Source organism: Aspergillus mulundensis (assembly GCF_003369625.1).
Source record: "Aspergillus mulundensis strain DSM 5745 chromosome Unknown scaffold_2, whole genome shotgun sequence".
In the NCBI taxonomy this organism is placed as follows: domain Eukaryota; kingdom Fungi; phylum Ascomycota; class Eurotiomycetes; order Eurotiales; family Aspergillaceae; genus Aspergillus; species Aspergillus mulundensis.
The window spans coordinates 464,127-482,038 of NW_020797890.1; the positions used below are offsets into that span (position 1 = coordinate 464,127).

General features: G+C 51.7%; 6 protein-coding genes across 6 annotated transcripts; 3 read left to right on the top strand and 3 right to left on the bottom strand.

The window, feature by feature from the left end:
* Nucleotides 1–1,174: 1,174 nt before the first annotated feature.
* DSM5745_02819 (putative histone-lysine N-methyltransferase (Ash1)) lies at nt 1,175–4,703 on the top strand (the record flags this gene model as incomplete). The annotated part of the gene is made up of 6 exons (XM_026744835.1): nt 1,175–1,242; nt 1,489–1,861; nt 1,905–3,252; nt 3,302–3,675; nt 3,735–3,934; nt 3,992–4,703. The coding sequence occupies 6 exons, from the start codon at nt 1,175–1,177 to the stop codon at nt 4,701–4,703; spliced, it is 3,075 nt and encodes a 1,024-aa protein (XP_026605701.1).
* Nucleotides 4,704–5,301: 598 nt separating this feature from the next.
* On the bottom strand, nt 5,302–7,940 carry DSM5745_02820 (uncharacterized protein; the record flags this gene model as incomplete). The annotated part of the gene is made up of 2 exons (XM_026744836.1): nt 5,302–7,848; nt 7,929–7,940. The coding sequence occupies 2 exons, from the start codon at nt 7,938–7,940 to the stop codon at nt 5,302–5,304; spliced, it is 2,559 nt and encodes an 852-aa protein (XP_026605702.1).
* A 500-nt stretch (nt 7,941–8,440) lies between these two features.
* On the bottom strand, nt 8,441–9,055 carry DSM5745_02821 (LYR motif-containing protein; the record flags this gene model as incomplete). The annotated part of the gene is made up of 5 exons (XM_026744837.1): nt 8,441–8,450; nt 8,513–8,562; nt 8,616–8,678; nt 8,779–8,943; nt 9,005–9,055. The coding sequence occupies 5 exons, from the start codon at nt 9,053–9,055 to the stop codon at nt 8,441–8,443; spliced, it is 339 nt and encodes a 112-aa protein (XP_026605703.1).
* A 618-nt stretch (nt 9,056–9,673) lies between these two features.
* Nucleotides 9,674–10,582, top strand: DSM5745_02822 (uncharacterized protein; the record flags this gene model as incomplete). Its single annotated transcript, XM_026744838.1, has 3 exons — nt 9,674–9,865; nt 9,916–10,013; nt 10,096–10,582. 3 exons carry the CDS (start codon nt 9,674–9,676, stop codon nt 10,580–10,582), a joined length of 777 nt encoding a protein of 258 aa, XP_026605704.1.
* A 2,037-nt stretch (nt 10,583–12,619) lies between these two features.
* Nucleotides 12,620–15,096, top strand: DSM5745_02823 (uncharacterized protein; the record flags this gene model as incomplete). Its single annotated transcript, XM_026744839.1, has 2 exons — nt 12,620–13,922; nt 13,982–15,096. The coding sequence occupies 2 exons, from the start codon at nt 12,620–12,622 to the stop codon at nt 15,094–15,096; spliced, it is 2,418 nt and encodes an 805-aa protein (XP_026605705.1).
* A 551-nt stretch (nt 15,097–15,647) lies between these two features.
* DSM5745_02824 (uncharacterized protein) lies at nt 15,648–17,414 on the bottom strand (the record flags this gene model as incomplete). The annotated part of the gene is made up of 1 exon (XM_026744840.1): nt 15,648–17,414. One exon carries the CDS (start codon nt 17,412–17,414, stop codon nt 15,648–15,650), a length of 1,767 nt encoding a protein of 588 aa, XP_026605706.1.
* Nucleotides 17,415–17,912: the final 498 nt, after the last annotated feature.

Sequence of the window (17,912 nt, forward strand, 5' to 3'; positions counted from 1 at the left end):
GCTTGCCCCACCAACCCCGCTAGCGCTCGACACCTGACTCCTCAGGCCGCGCCCGGGCCCTTGGCGGTCCGGAGCCCTCGGCTCCGGCCCCGACAGTTAATTAGTATTATTTAATTTAAGCGGTGTATTAAGGTTATATAATTACCCTTTTTTTTAGCTAATTAGTATTATTTTACTATTTTATATAATCCCTAATAAAGCTCACGTAACTAGGAGCCGGGACCTACAATTTATCGTGCGCGGGCCTCCACTTTGTTCCGTCCTCGCGCAATAAAGTCCGTGGAAAGGTCTTAATGCTTACCCCTTTCAATCAACAAATGCTTATTCTTCACTGAGACCATGCTGTTGGTATCAGCCAAAACATTCATTGTCCGCTCATATAGTGCCAGGAACAGAGCTCCAGCCAATGAGGCTTGATGCAAGTTGTGTGGGGACGCCATCCCTGCCGATTGCGGGACCGGAGACTGGACTAGTGTAGATTAGGGCAAGCGCCAATCTTCGATCCATAACATGAACAACTCCGTACTCGGTCGGATTGTAGAAGATTTTGTATGTTTACTTGCTCACTCACATAAGGAAGTCATTCTGTTTTGGATCCCCAGGCGGATTATAAGAGGCGTTCCAACGCCGGAGCTTGTGGTTGAGCCGATGTCACATGCATGTTGTAGCGTAGTACTTGCTGGCATAGCCTGGTACTATACTACCAACGGCCGAGGCAACAGTCGACATACTCCATAGAGGATCCTCAGATGAAGGCCTGGCGGAAACAAGCAAAGATCTATCGTGTGGCACTTTTAGTGACGTCTTTGCGCGGAAGACGGCGTTGTGATTTTGCGAATCGCTCGATGATCGCGGGACCGGATTACTTTGGCAGAATGTACCCAAGGAGATTTGGAGAGACCATGGCCGGATGGAAGATGGGAAAGAGAGAAACATGTGATGGAAAGTTCCGAGGAAATCACTCAACCATTAAGGAGTTCATCATGGTGATGTTTCAAAGACCTTGTTGCTTTTTGCGATCTCAATTGGGGTGCCATGAGGTGATCCTCAAGACTCAACTGGGCCATGAGTAGCCCAGTGGCCTAATAGTGTATATTGAGCTGTTGGTATGACACCCGTTCGCCGGCTATGGCCTGAGATCCAGATTGGATGCGCCATCTCAAGCAATGCTGAAATGTCCAGAGAAGGCACGCCACCAGATATCGATGTACCACATATACTGCTTGGTTGTCCTTGTTGCAAGTAAGAGACACTGCAGTTTCATGAGGCATTGCAATATTCTTACTGAATCATTGATTGCACATTATCTTATATGGACAACGTGCCTCCTTTCTTTTGCAACCCTGAGTTGGGACAGGAACGAAGGCGATATCAGAACGGCACAGCTCTGTATCGGGGGTAGTTTAGAAGCACCAGAGAGCTCAAGAGGCCAGATTGCGTGCCAGTGTGGAGTTCCAAAGCTGTGACAGACAACTATAGATTGTATAGTGCAGTTCAATGTTCTGGTGAAAGGCATAGTGCCATAGATATTGGGTCCCCCGGCAGCATCAGCAGTGCAGTAAGATTACGACAAACGGACAGAGAGCAAAAGATGAGGAGACCAAGTGCTGTAGCGAATGAACGAGTCAGGGTGAGGGATTTGTCGATGGGCAGTTTGGGGCATTCCGCGGCTGACTACGGAGTCTGGAGTAGTTCCAGTGCACTGGGCTGCTCATCCGTCCCTTCTGCTTTTCGCTCCTTCTCTCTTCCATCCTCCCAACACACCCCTCCCCTCCTCATCTCCCAGTCCCTCTCGCTCAGCAGACTGCTTGGTAAGCCGTCATTCTCTGCTTCTAGGCAGGGGCGCTTCTTAGCCTTCCTGGTAAGCGGATTATTTCTCTCGGCTCCCTGCTAGACGAGCCCAGCCCTGCCCAGTTCAGACGGATCACGCCTTCGTAATCCGAACTCGCCTTTTTGGAACTTGGAATTTGGAACTTGGAACTAGGGATTATTCAGACTGCTCTACCGCTATCTCATTGGCACGATCTACAGCCTCTACCGCAACGTTGTTTTTCGCCGGCCGTGCGATGGATGGTCCACCAGGATTGTCCGGCGCGTCTCCCGCAACTCCCGCAACCATCTCGGACCTCGTGAAGCAGTCCCATGAGCCTCTCGACCACGCAATGGCCTTTGAGTATACGGAACAGCTTCTCACACCCGAGAACAGTCGCTCCGAAACTTCAAGCAATAATGAAAACGCGTCTAACGAGGAAAAACCGACCCTACGCCGACGATCTACACGTGCGACACGCGCTTCACTGCGGGGAGCAGCACAGTTGGAATTTGACTCTGAGGTAATTGGTGATGGGCTGCAACTTTCCGCAGAGACTACGGAACATATCTGTTTGGATGAGTCTCTCGACAATGGCACCGTGCCGCGAAGGAAGAATGCCGCCTCTCGCTCCCGCCACAGTATCGCGGTCATGGAATCAACTCTACCAGCCGAACTGAGCCTTGCGCAGGATCCTATGGATGTCAATGACGAACCAATAGCTCCTGGTACCCCAATTTCGGAATCATCGCATGAACCGCAGACTGAGGAAGCGCCTGCCGCCTTGCTTCCCCGTACACTACGTAAGCGCGTGGAACAAGCATTGGCTCGGGACAAAGGTCACGGCTTACAGAAGGACTTGAATGATACAAATACAGATAAACAAACTCCCATTAGGCGATCATCTCGGCTGAGCGTACTGGGAAAGGTCTCCGAACTTGCTGGTCGAGCTACGGGCGTATTGGGCAAGCGTTCGAGCAGCTCGAGGGAGAATGCGAAAGAACCGGACAGGCGATCTAGCCTCCGACCTCGACGAGTTGATATCGCCAAAGAGGAACCTGCCGATGAGCCGCCATCAAAGAAGCAACGGGTCTCGGATCACGAATCCGTAGTCAAGACTAAATCGGAATCAGATAGCACCCAGGAGGAACCAACGCCGCCTGAAATGATAACTCGATTCAAGGAAAAGCGGTGGCTAACTCATGGTCTGTATTCTGGGCAAGAATATACGAACCTACGACCCAGCCAGAAGAGGACCGAGAAGAGGAGGAAGAGCCACAATCAAACTCAGCCTAACCATCAGAGGAGGCTTCTTCCGCTTCCAATGTTTGCTGGAGAGAGGCTACTACAAACGGGACGAGACTTTGAACTTCCATTCGATATCTACTCACCCCTTCCTGCAGGCCAGCCTAAGCCGAATGAGTGGAAAAAAACCAATAAGAGTATGTGTTGGTACCGCTAAAGATTGTTAAATTCTAATGTTTGAAACAGATGTATTTGTTGGCGAGGCGAGCAGTATCTGGCGGGCGAACAAAGTTGAAGAGTTTAACAAGTGTGTTTGCAAGCCGGAAACGGGTTGCGATCAGTACTGCCAAAACCGCTACATGTTCTATGAATGTGACAACAAGATCTGCGCTTTGGGCGCCGAGTGTGGCAACCGGAACTTCGAAGAGCTCAAACAGAGAGCCAAGGCCGGAGGCAAATACAACGTGGGTGTAGAGGTGATCAAAACCGCAGATCGTGGCTATGGCGTTCGCAGCAACCGTACATTCCAGCCAAACCAGATTATCGTGGAATATACTGGTGAGATTATCACTCAAGCCGAGTGCGAGAAACGCATGCGCACTATCTACAAGAAAAACGAGGTACATCTATCTCTAGACTTAACGCTATACTAAAGGATTGATTCTGACCCAGCTCTCAGTGCTACTACCTTATGTATTTTGACCAGAACATGATCATCGATGCTACTCGTGGATCCATTGCTCGTTTTGTGAACCATGGCTGTGAGCCCAATTGTCGCATGGAAAAGTGGACTGTGGCAGGAAAGCCCCGGATGGCTCTCTTTGCTGGTGACCGAGGCATTATGACCGGGGAGGAATTGACATATGACTACAACTTTGAGTGAGTATAATGGATTCCGGCATTGACTTTACATTCATTATACTAACGCCGTTGTAGCCCATATTCGCAGAAGAATGTCCAACAATGTCGTTGTGGTTCGGCAAAATGTCGCGGCATCTTGGGCCCTCGGAAAAGAGAGAAGGAGCAACGAGCAGAGATGAGAGCAGCTAAGCTGAAGGAGCTCGCGGACGCGAAGAAGGCAAATGCAGCGAAGCGGAGAAAAGAAAACGCTCTCAACAAATCTCGCTCGCGCAGTAATAAAAAGGGAGCGGCGTCATCCATCAAGTCCGGTGTCAGGAAGGCTGTATCAAAAGCGCGTATGACTGTCTCCAAGGCAGCTGCCTCTCGAAAGAAGCCAGCTACCGGAACATCCGCCAGAAGCGCAACCAAGAAATCCACAAATGCCTCCGCGAAGGGAACGTCGACGACCTCCAACCGGAATATCAAATTGCCTACAATAAAAGCAACCAAGGCAAAAGCAAAGGCGACAGTTCGCGTCCGGAAACCAGCACAAACAACCAAAGCCAGGATAGAGAAGCCTTTAACATCACCATCCAAGCCACGCAGTCGTGCCCCGGCTACCAAACCCATCAAGACCGTTACCGCAACGAAGAGCTCATCAGTTCGGAAGCAACCTTCCCAGTTGAACAAGGAAGTTCTGAAGGACGTCCGCGAATCAATCAACAAGGGGGCAGGCAAGCAATCACCAAGGGCGAAACCTCCAGCTCGTACATTGGCGCACTCGCCTAGGGCAAAGAAGCAGTCATAGTGAGCTCTATGAAATGTATTTGGATCCCTTTTGAACACTTCTTGGAAGCCCTGTGCCCACGAAATAGTGGGTGGCACTGCCTTCTTGGGCAGCTTCCTTTGGCCACTTAACATCACCCTGGATTCTTCCCGTTCTTGATTTCGCTCTTGCCCTTTTGGTCCAATTCTTTGATTCAGTGAATGCTTGGAACCTGGTCCCTATACCCCAACAACACCCGTGGTCTTCTGGCGTTATGTGTGATTTATTCTAAACTATGTCCGGCTTATTTCTACTCTTTTTACCATGTTTCTGTGTCGACGCATATTATGAGATGTCTTTTAGGTGTTTTGTTGGTTCTGTTACAGGAATTTCAGCTGTTCAAGACAAGGAAAGCGGCTACTACACTGTCACTCTAATCATGTCAATATACGTCATTCAACAATTATGTTCTCAAGATCAAATGTCATTTTTAACAATGAGCATCCATTTGGAAGATTACCCTTAGATAGACACTTCGAAAAATAACAAACCATCCGAACTCCAATCACCGCTAGAGGAAACCACACTAAATGCATAATTTGACAGGTTGCGGAAGAGCCGCATTGAGCTCAGTAGAGCTTCACTGGACTTGCTGCTCACCGTTCGACGAGGGCCCATCACCGGAGGTCCCTTGTTCTCGAACCGCTCCTGCTTGCGCCTCTTCTTGCCCTACTGTAGGTTCAGCTACTGCAGGTTCAGGATTCAGCGGGGAAAGCGGTTCAGCTTGCGGTCGAGAAACTTCCTTGTGGGGTTCTTGAGCGGCAGGCTGTGATTGGAGTTGTTCGGGCGCGGGCTCCTCGCGAGGTTCCGCTGTAGCTTCAGGGGTGGGATTCGGTGAAGCTTGCGCCTGCTGCTCCTGTTCCGGGTCTACCGCTGGTACAGCAGGATGTTGAACGAGGTGTTCTTCAGCGGCGGGTGCGTGTGGTTGCGCAGCGGGCTCAGGTCCAGCTGGAACAGCAGGTTCTGGAGCGACCGATTCTTGGGGCTTTTCTTCTTGTGCCTCTGTTGTGGGCTGCGGAGCTTCAGGTTCTGGGGCGGGGGCTGGCTCATTTGAGACGAGTCGTTCAGCAGCTGTAGGGGCTTCTGGTACTTTCTCCGGTTGCTGTTGCTCAATGACGGGCGATACTTCTTGCGGCGGCTGTTCTGAGATTCCCGCCGGGGTCAATTGCTCTGCTTCCGGCGGCGTCAGTTGTTCGACAGGAGGTGCCACGGGTTCTTCGCGAGGGGGTTCTACTGTCTCTGTTGTGCTCTCTGTGGTCCTGGGTTCCGCTGGTGCCTCGGTGGGCTGCGCAGGAGCGGCCGGTTCAGACTCTGTTAGGGCCACTTGGTTAGATGCGGCCTCCGGCCTTTGCTCTGGGCTAGCCTCCTTTTGCGCGTCGCTTGGTGTCGCTCTGGGTAAGTCCAGGCTCGCTTCTAAGTTATCCAGAAGATCGAACTCATTTTGGCTCGGCGGTTGGTCTGCCTGCTGAGGAGCGAAGTCGTGTCCTGGTGCTTGTTCTGGGAATGCAGTCTGCGGTGCCTCCGTTGACAGATCCATACTTTCAGGCTCGGCTTGCGGAGGTTCGGGAACCGGCTCACCCGCTTCCTCCATGGTCACGTCTGGTTGTTCAACAGTCGGCGGCTGGGCATTCTCAGCTGTAACATTCGTTGTTTTCGGGGCCCGGGACTGTTGGGGTTCCTGCGGTGGTGAAGGTGCCTTCCCTAGAGACGGAGGCTGAGCAACGTCTAGTGCCGCCTGCGATTGCAGTGTCGGAGCAGGGTGCAGGGTGTTCTCGGTCGTCGTAGCGTCCGTCATTTGGATGTCCTCCATAACGGACGCGGTTATTGCAGTTTCAGGGGCTTGAACGGGTTGAGCAGGACTGGACAGGCTGGCGGATGCGGCTGGGTTGTCGCTAGAGGGCGCTAGAGGTGCAACTGATTGCGGCGAAGCTGGTAGAGGTTCTGCAGCTGGCTCCGGCTTCGGCTCCGGCGCCTGCGACACTTGAGGTGTTTTTATATCAGCAGTAATCTCTGTCGTTGCTGGTCCAGGAGTAGGCGTTGGTTCAGTTCCAAGCCCGGGTGTAGGCTCGGGTTCTGTGCTGGGCTGTAAACCAGGCGTCTCTGGGGTTTTCGGATCAAAGCCAGACTCATCTCCTTCCCCATCCTCACTCTCCTCACCCTCATCGCCTTCATCGTCCTCATCGTCCTGCGTTGTCTGGTCTACTGACAAGCGTGAGGGATCTGTGTCTTTAGCATAGCTCACAGCGTCACCGGCTACGGCACCATGAACAAGAGCAGCGTCTGCTCCCTCGCCAGGGGCAAACATGACCTTCTTTCTCCTGCCTTTCAAGCCTTTACCCTTACGTTTGGGAGGGGGAGGCCGTCGTTTTGGTGGAGTAATAACAGCTGCTGAGCCTGCTGCAGCAACTACCACCCCCTGCGCATTGACAACGCCGACTCCTTCAATGACCGTGCCAGGGGCGGGCGCCTGGGGAGTTACAGTAGCTTGAGTACTCTCGGCCGCCACTTGAACTTCGTCGGTGATTTCGCCTTCGATCTTGTGTCCTTCAGGAACCCAGGCGGCGTAGATAAGAATATTGCCTGTGACGGGGTCAACCTTCTTGAAGCGGGTCTTCCTCATTGGTACCGATCCAGCACCATCAACAGTCCCAGCAGTAGCACCGTACAGCGATGGCAACCCTGGTCGTCTCTTTGCTAGAAATTCCACTTCTGGCGCCTCTAGATGTTTAGGGACCGTTGTCCACTTGCGCATGGAGAAGTTGCGCTCTAGGCTCTGTTGCGTCTGCTGTTCTTCCGGATCCGTAATCTCCTTTTCCTCATCGTCAAAGTCTCTCGAAGCTTTGCGGATGTATATGCACCCAGAACGAGCCGCGCGCAGAAGCGCCCGGCTCATTGGGTTCAGGAGGTGACTATCTCTAGGCATTGGGTGTTCTGGGATCGAGGGCTTTCCAGCATTTCCCGACACTTTAGATTCTGTCCCCTCGGTTTTCGGCTCTTGCGAAATGGTTTGGACCTGGCGCGTCCATCGCCGAACGGGTAGTCCTTCAAAGACATCGTGGTCAACCTGGCCGGTTCTGGTGCGGTTGACGCCGTCGCCGAATTGACGACCGGAACGGGATGACCTAAACTACGCGACGTTAACGGTTTGTTTGGCGAAATCGGGAGCAATGCTCCCCCGTGGTGCAGCGGAAGATGGGTCGAACTCACTGTTGGGGGCATGGCGCGCGACCGGGAAAGCCACCCGTTTCCCAATCCACGAACAGAGGCGGCGGAACGGAGTAGAGATGTCAGGAAAACACCTGCAAGTACTCAGTGGGCTTTGCTTCAACCGCAGGAGAATGTTCAGATTAATGGGGGAAGTTTGTGGCTGAATATGTAGGTGAACGAACTCCAAAGTCCAAACCCATGTATTGCGAGGCGCGGTTTCCCAGGCACGTGACCAGGCGAGCGTAGTATGAGAACAATTATCCGAACTATATTTGACTGCTTGTGAGAGAAGTTTGGTTTTCTGAAAGATGCGTAACAAGGCTAACGACACGTTAAGGGTTCCGAGTAGAAGTACAGGTAATCTCAAGATCTATTCCATTCTCCAGCGCCATCACCACCCCACCCCCCAATGATCATAGAAATACTCCGTAACCTGAGTCACATATCTGCTTTGTATGTCCACAGCTCCTGCAGTAGGTATCGTGTGATTTGAACATGTATATATTTTGAAATCAGTCCCAACTATAAAAACGATTAGCCACTAGCTGAAAAGCAGATGTAAGGCATGTTGAATGGGAGCTTACCCGGTGTCCTTCTGACGGACAATGCCGCCTTCTTGTCCAGTTTCCTTCCCCTATTACAACAGGTTAGATCTAGCATCAAAAAGGAGATCGTTTGAGTTCTTACCGTCTTCTGACCCTCAACGACCAACCTATCCATCTGGTAGAATTGGCTGATAACGGTTTGTCTCTATAAATGGCATTAGCACTCGTCCGCTACGGTGAGATGGCCCGAGACCGTTGCGATCCCAACAGCGGGTATTCTCTAGTGTTGGGAGGACAAGACGGACCTTCATCATTCGCAGACTTTGCAGACCTTCCTGGATCAATTCCTGTACCCTTCGTTCCTCACTCTCATGCTGATGTGCCCGGAAAGCGTCCTTCGTCCTCCGCATGGCGTATTCGCGGAAATTGTAGTTCGAGAACTGGGAAGATTGGCGAAGCAAAGACCGGAACTAGACAATACATGAGCAAAACAGCTCATTGCACATAGTCCGGGTCCGCTTATGCACTTACCAGAGACCGTGCCTGGAAGGCAGTGTCCCGCGAAAGAGCAGAAACAGACATTATGGCTCTTGAAACCGTGAGGAGGGGAGATTATGTGTGTATATAAAGATTAGATGCGAAAATTGAGATAGCTCTTTGACGCCGTTTGCTGTTGATCGCGAAGCGCAGGTGTATGGTTATGCCGGAGAGCGGCTGATGTCACTGTCTTCAACAGCTCAATGACTGGAAGCGAGGAATCAAGCCAGGCAGATCAAGGTCCACGCAGATGCTGTGCAGCTGATTATCCCCTCGACAAGGCTACTGTCATGAAGTATTAGCCCCAGATCGCAATGAGAGGTGGCGTTGACGTAGGAGCTCGGGCTTGACGGAGCCGAAGCTGAGGAACAGCTTTGTTGCAGAAGATTCGCAAGAGCAATGAATGAATCGATGAGTGAGCGAAAGGATGGCGACAGACTTACAGTATAAGAGCCGGGCCAGTAGTGTCAGTGTTGGTTGTGAGTTCGTTCGGGAAATTCTGATGCTTTTTTGAGTTCGGGATGACGGAGTTAACTATCGGACTGTCCGGCCGCGCTCCGCACTTTCTGCCTCCCCATTCTCCAACTCACCATCGCCGTCAACTTTATTCCCCGAGGTTTTGATGAGCGGTACATACTTCCATGCGCCTATAATCACCACCCAATGGCACAGCTCTCTACCCCTCCTGCTTCCCGACAGAGCTCCGAGCTCCCAGATGCCGAGCTTAAACAGCTCCAAATAGACGACCCCACGCCGGATCTCTTAGAATCTCTCGACGCGCTTCTTGAAAAGTACCTCCACCTTCTCGATAAGCACCAGAGGCTGCAAAATGATCTTGCCTCAAAGCTGTCCTCGGTATTTCTTACCTGGATTTCTTCGGGAATAGTGGCTCATTGTAAACATAGGGATTTCTTTCTCTTGCGCATGCGAATTATACATGCCAACCGGGCCGACGGTATGGCGCCGACTACTATGATGAACGGATGAAGGCTTCAAGAAGAGTGTGAGTCAAAGTCGGAGTGGGATTATCCGCGATTCTCGCTCCGTGTCCATTGGATGGAACTGGCTAAGAGGTCTTTAAACAGGATATTACAACACCCCTTGTCTTCAAACAGAAAAGACTCTAAAGCTGAGGTGGAGGGACAGCCACAGACAGACGCGCCGGTTGAACGAATCTTTGCGATTGAGTTTACCTCACGCGGTGGCGAGGATGAGCAGACTGACAAATATGAGTCGTCAGAGTCGAATGGGAAGGCCCCAGAGCAGGAGCTTGAGCAGGACAGGAAAAGTAACAACCCCGTGGAAACTACTACAACTCCTCAACCTTTGTCAGATTCCTCCGACGCAGAGCCCGAGGCAGATGCAAAGTCCGAGCCTAGAAGACGAGCGAAACGTTCCTGCGATCCGATAAGATGGTATGGGATACTAGTTCCGCCTTCTCTTCGCAGTGCTCAGAAGTCTTTCACTGAAGCAGTCGAAGGCAGTTTGCCTGAGCTAGCAGGTATTGTGGTTGAGATGCGGGCTGCAGAGAAGGAGATTTCTAGGTTGCGGGAAGATTTGGGACGGGAGTGAGAGTTTCTCGAATCTATTATTGACGCCATTCCTTGTAGGCGGTCTTCCCTGCTGTCATACATCGCTTCGACATTGAGGCTTCAAGTAGGAGACAATAAAATCAGGTGGTACACGGAGCAGGTACTAAATACGCAGTACACCACCTGCACCCTGTATGTGTAGGCGGATTAGCCTTTGTGGTGCTTTCGTCATAGCTCGGATCAATGGTGTCGATCAAGTCTGGATGATGATCCGAGTCTGGACTCTGGAGCTTTTGACCACCAGGCAGCCCCAGAGTAGATTGAGGACGGTCACATGATGGCAGTTTGTGCTTTCTCCATCTGGACGCAGACGCAGACGGGCAACTTCAACTTCAAGTCTTCAACACCAAGGCTTTCTTATATCCCCGGATCCAGCATCATGCAATACGATGGACGTTCAGAACATTTTTGGAAAGACGCCCCGAGTCCGACTGTCTCAAAATAATATATTCGGTATATTAAAGGACGGCGTCGGCGACGAAACGAAGCTAGTCAGTTAAACCAGCCTCCTGACTCTTCAGGCCTCCGAGTCCTCCTGATCGAGCGCGAGATTACCCAGCCCCAGATTGGAGTGTGAAGACTCGGAAACCTCTTCAACAAGTCTCAATTCATGATGCCGAGCGCCTGATTGGGAGTCGAAGACAAGATGTGATGCAGAACAGATGCATCGCTTGTCGCCCACTTCTTTAGGTAACAGTATCCGGAGAAGATGACTACCGCGGCTGACGAATAGACGGTCTCCATCTCGGTCTTCCTCGGCGCGAGTTTACCGTGCCCCTGGTTTCGAATGGACTTTCCGCCCGTTGAGAGTGGCTCCCCGATCAAATCTGAGACGTGCCGTTGTCTTAGCCATCTCCACACAGCCAATAGCCTCTGCCCTAGCAATCATACTGGCCTAGCTTCCGGCGCTTTCAATCAACTCTGGGTCACAACACCTAGCCAATATTCCGTCTTCGCTTAGACATCTCATGGAATTGGGTTGAGAACGATGAAACATATCAATTCTATGGAGGACAAAGGACTCGCGGGCGTTGATGTGGAAGTGTCGACTTGTTCTCACGATGAAGATTCTTATATCTTCATGCAACATACAGTAATCTGTATGCTGCCAGGTTGCTCAATTGCGAGTTGAATCTTGACAGACCTTAGCCGATTGTGCTAGCGATCCTTCGTGACTGCTTCTGCGCTAGTTCCTGCGTCGGGGTTGTCTCCACTGATTGTTTCCAATTCTAACCCATCCTATATTTGTACCAAAAATGGGCAGCATCAATCTCTGAGGCTTGGTTTGACCGTTTGAGGGTCTTTGGAACTGGAAAGACCCTTGACTTCACTTCGTTACCCACCCGGCGTGAGGTATCTTCGTCCGAGAGATTCCTTCTTTTTTCGTGCCGCCTCGTTGCCACTCTCATTCTGTCATTTCGTTCTTCAGGCAAGAGCCAGAGGCTCTCTTGGATCAGGTTCTGTTGGGTGAAGCTGTGAGTTGAGACTCTTAGAGTCGTCTTTTGGTCATCTGAGACTAACGACTTCTTAAGGTATTTTCGCTTCAGCAGCTTGCCAGGGCCTGAGACGCGGGGACTGTCAACTGCAATGAGGCTCTGACGTTACATTCCTTCTTTATAACATTTTTGTGGTATGCAAACTCTCCCAACCAACTGCCATGTGGCTTGGAGACACCGCAGACTCATATTGACCGCGGTACCTCAGAGGCATTGAGTGCCATTCGCATCACAATCCACTTTCTTTCCAGCCCTGGGCTTCTGGTTCTCAAGTCCCTTCAGTACTATCGTTTACATTTAGCGGCGCCTTCAACAATTGATCTTGATCAGGCTTGAGATTCGTCCGATTACGCTTATCCTCCATTCTTTCAGCACCTCTGAACGCCTTCTCGATACATTGTTTGGGCCGTTTCTTGTTTAAGTATACTTTGCTCTGGTGGTAAAACTATTTCTGGACCAACATCTAGATCGATGCTATAGATCACTACCTTTACCGAAAGAAAGTCGTCGCTTTCACAAAAATGGATCCAACTTCGAAGCACGGCTGGTCCGAACCTCGAGCCGCGGAGAGGAAGGGTTCTGTTCGTCGCGCAAGGGAAATGCTAGAAGTTGGTAAACGCCCTAAGATTCGAGCTCCTCAGGCAAACGCGATGCTACCACCCGAACCCCGTATGTCCCAACAGACTGCGTGGCCGTTATTGGGTGATGATGGGCCCGTGACAAACGCCGTTGATCCCCAGGGGCGGCTGTCAAATATGGTGGATTCACAAGGGAGACTTCTCGGGCCCAGAGGGCCTTCGCCTCAGCACCCACCTCCTCGCCCAGCTCGATCGGATCCTCCATCGCCCTCTGTGTATTCTGAAAGGAGCGTTCCAGACGCTGTTCCTAGTCCTCTACATCTCAACAACCGCAACCGCGCCCCATCATTCTCTCAGCCGTTTGCCAATCAGCAACACATCCACCCTGCCCTGCGGGAGCCCGTGCCAACAGCACACGATGACATGTTTAGGAAGTCTGCAGCCTCGTCCCTGGCTTCTATCCCTTCGATACCCGACTTTCCCCCGCCACTTCCTCAGAACAAACATCTCGCACCTCCGGCCCCTATACGTCCAGGTATGACTCGCGGGTCCTCTGTCTCGCCAATACCCGAAGAATTGCCCGATAGTCCAACAATTTTAAACAAGCCATATGCCAGACTCACCGCATCCAGTTGGAATTCTGAGCAGCGGGAGTCCGAGGTATTGGGTGTGTATATGGATGGCGAATCTGATGGGACGCCTGAGTCGCCTGAACATGCCGAAGTGACTCTGGTTCGACAAGCTAGCGTTGGAACCCGAGGCAAGCCTTCTTTGCGAACCATCAGTAAACCCAGCACTGAGGCTTTGGTCGGAGGAAATGGCAGAACAGGAACACCAATAGGACAGACCAATGATGCCCGTCTTAAGGAGGTCGCAGCTGGTTTGGCCCGGCGAGACTCCTTTACCTCGTCCTCATCCGAGGAGTCAGACATCGACCCAGAAAAACCGCCAATTGTGCTAGGAGACGATAAAAGTGCACACCAGTCGTATAATAGCGACGTGAGATCTTTTGAGAAAGTGGCGGCGTTTCCCCAAAGAGCTCCAACTATGAGCGAGATGAGGCCAGGGGCTCGCAGGCCGCCTCGCTTGAACATCAACGCTGTGCGCGAAGCTGAAGCCCGTGGTAGTCTCACAAGTCTATCAGACTTGATTAAACGTGCGACAAAACTTGCAACCAACCTTGAGCATGGGCGGACAGCAAGCAGGAATGACCTTCTGAACGTTGGGGGTTCTAGGCATCCGTTCGGTAGGTTTCAAGCTATGTTTGGTGATTCTATCTTTCGGTCCAACTAACAAGTACATTAGGCGATCCTAATCGCAGATCAGGCTCAATAAAGGACATATTAGCCTCGTTTCCTAACCCTGCCGCGACACCAGAAGGCCGTTCATCTTGGCCCATATTCTGGAGGAGATCCACACTTCACCAACTACACTCGCAGGAACAGGGGCGAGAAGTGAACCAGGAGAAAGGCAGCACTAAAAACCAGCGGCGCCGATGCTGCGGAATGCCTTTGTGGGCGTTCATTACCACTTGCGTGATCCTGCTCCTCATTATCGCTGCCGCCGTTCTGATACCCATATTCCTGATTGTTGTTCCTCGGGAAAACAAGAGTAACAACAGCAGCGACACGCTGTGTGAGGAAACTAGCCCCTGTTCAAATGGTGGTGTCAGTGTATCAAGTGGTGATATTTGCTCATGTGTTTGCGTCAACGGATACACTGGCTCGCGCTGTACGACCTCCGGCGATGCTAGCTGCGTCACCACTGAAATCACTCAGAACTCAACGTCGAGGAATGCTACCGTTGGGGATGACCTTCCACGTCTATTCGAAGGTTCTCAAAGCAATTTCAGCATTCCGCTGGACTCTGTCACCATCATGGCGCTCTTCAGTCAGAACAATGTCTCATGCACCACCGAAAACGCGCTTGTAGCGTTCAAAGGACTGTCTTTGAATGATAACAAGCGTCGTGATCTCACCACAGATCGACTATTGGCCAGCGATAAGGCCTTGTCACAGCCAAACGAGCCCACTGCGACGGTTCCTGTGCGAAGAGACGTTGCTACGAAGAACGGTATTCTCTTTGAGGATTCTGAAACTGACGAAAGCCCTGCAGCGGCACAGACAAGTTCCGCTTCAAGAAGCAAAGCGACACCAGCTCCCACCTCCGCCGTCACTACCGAGGCGCTTGACTTTTCTCGGATTGCTGTTCTGTACATCCTCGAGAAAACTGGCACACTCGATGCGGCCATGTTCTCGGCAGATATTATCCAGAAACACTTGGAACATTCTTACTCGAACTCATCTGGTGAGAACTTTATCATTGATCTCGTTCCTTCTGGGGTAAAAGGCAACATTACCCTGGACTATGAAGGGTTCACCATCACTGATTTTGACGGTGATACTGTTGGTGCTTCATAAAAATTATATACATTGTACATGTTTCCCACTTCGTATATTTGTCTGATTCTAACACTCCTTGATGTCACTGTTCCTTTGGGCCATTTGGGTTTCAATTCTCGCACTCCTTTGCCTCCGCTTGATTGTTATTTTTTTTTATCTGAGAGCACATGGCCCGCTCTCTTGCTTTCTTCGGCGTCTCTTGATATGTATATACACCTCTTTCCTCAGCTTCTGCTACGCTTGTTACACCTAGTTTCTGGCTAGATGATTTGGGTTGTCGGTAGCTGATTAGCGTTAATCTTGTTTAATATATGTGCCGCTGGGCTTTAAATTATTACCTCCAGTCAACATTAGACATCTAGGGAGCGTATAGCTAGTAGGTTCGTATAGTAATTGCCCTTGTTCGGACAGCTTATATGCAGCTTAATGCTCATAAATGACATGTGGTATTCCAGGTATTATACAAGGTGCAAGCCGCATCCAGAACTCCTCAAATCACTCCTCTCCATATATGCATAGAGTAGCTGAGCATAAGCAGCAGCAAATAAAGACATAATATAGCTACCTACCTAGAACAACCCGACACCAGGCACGACACCCTGGATTGCAGAGTCATTTTCAATAATGGGCAGGAGCTTCCTGAAGCGTTCCTGCAGAATAAACTGCTCCGCCTCCCACCTCTTCCTCTCCACCGCCTTAGCTTCAATCTGTTTCTTCGAGGGGCCGAACCAAGAAGATCCGTTCTTCGCCTTGGCAATCGTCTCCTCTTCATCCTTTTGCGCCTTCTCGAGGAACTGCGCGACCATTGTCCTCCAGTTCTCGAATCCGACGCGGAGACAGTCGACGCAGCGGTTTTCGCGCGCGGACGGATCTGTGTCCGGGAGTGTTGATTCGGCGAGATCGACTGCGTCGCGGGTCCACGCGAGCCCTAATTCTTTGAAGTGCGTGGCGTAGATAATTTCGCCAATATAGGTCATGAGCCCTGCTTCGTCGCAGGGAGAGGACGGTGTACGGTAGGGGGGTTCGTTGCCGGAGGGTGGTGGAGGTGGGTATTGGGCGGGGATGAAGACAGTTTTGAGAGTGTTGAAGAAGGAGACGAAGATGTCGTTTGACTGTTTGGGAAGATATGGGGGTGTTGGGAAGACAGTGCCGGTGGGAGGTGGAGAGGAGGCGCGGCGGGCTTTGAGGACGGAGGCGAAGATTGAGAGGGCTGTTGGGAGGTTGCCGTGTCGGGCGTTATGGACTGCCAGGGCTGTTGAGACCCGGAGGATATTTTCGGATGGTAGAGATTCGGCGTTGCTCTTGATGATACCGGTCTTCAAGTCCACGACCTTTGTGGCGTCCGTTGGGGACCCCGACGCGGCGATGTCCATGGCCCATGTGTACATATCAGCTGCAGTGCTTTGCAGGCCCTTGTAATCCAGCCAGTCTGCGTACGCGAGAGCAGCGTCAATCTTCTGTCCAGTCTCAAAGCCACGGGTGGTCAGGATCTTCATATAGAAGACCTCAGGGCTAGGGGATGCCGGCTCGGAGTCCTCCTCACGCGGTGTGAGCTGTCCAACGGGCACAGGCTTCGGGCGGGGGTTGGAAGGGCCAACAAAATATTCCGCCGATGCCGAGACACGTTGTTTCCGATCCGTGAGCCAGCCCTCCAGATTCTCCGCTGCCTTTGCAGCTCCCATGAGAGCCTGGAAGTACCCACGTCTCCACGGCTCGCTTTTAGCCGTGATATCGAACCCGGCCTTGCCAACACCATCGATAAAAAGTCCGCCTTCCTCCTGCTCAACAATGCCCTTCCCATCACCATTCACGTCCTCCAATCGCGATATCAATTCCTTGCAGTAACCCGCAACCATCGGCCAATCGCTCATCAGCCTCCCAATCTCCTCGGGGTTCTGCCACGCCTCGGCAGCCCGCAAGCACCATCGACTTTTCCACGACCATTCCGAAGGCGTCGGCCACTTGTGCTCGAGTTCCTCCTGATAAATGCCGATCTTGATGATTTCGTAAAAGACAAGAATAGCGCCGAGCGACAGACTAATCCGCAGCACGCGTGACGCGCGCTTCTTGAAGTGACCGCGGCTTTCGGTCGAGACAAGTCTCGCATAGTGTTGTTGGAGATGGACGGATAGCGGAGGGAGAGCCCGGCTGATGGGTGAGGGTGAGAGGAAGGCTAGTTGCGGTCGGCTTCGCTGCGGGGAAAGAGTCAGAAGCGGTGGTTTCTGGGTGAATGGGCGGCGACATGTCCGGCGAGGACTGGTTGGAGTGAGATGTGGTCGCACTGAGGGGCCTGGGGCCCCTGATATTCGAGGAACTCGAGTATGTTGACGCAGCATCTTCGATGCTTGTGTGGATGAAGCTTGAGTTGGACTTGAAGCTGTGAAGGTCTGTCTAGAGATCTAAGTTTGCATTGTTTGCAGTCGGACCCAGGCACTGACCTAGCCCGTAGGTACCCGGTAGGTACTAGTCCCTTCTCGGTATATATACTTCGGGGCCGGGGGCTGGAGAGCCGCAGCCTGTACGGGAGTTCCATGAATAGCGTAGACAATATATTGGAATAGGACCGTTATTAACAGCTAGCCTGTACTTCGTCAACCATTATCCCTATTATACTGGCATGGCTGGTCAGAAGGATCCATTCAAGAGTCCAAGTATATCATTTGATTCGAGCAGAAGCTAACAGACTCACATATAGCATGATATAAGCACAGTAACTCAGCTGTCTGTCGCAATTAATAGGGTGTGTATGTAGACTGTCTCCTTGTCTACGGAGTACTCGTCACTTCGCTGAGCCCGACCGCCTTGGTGGCGGTCGGTCAGCTCCACCCTAATAA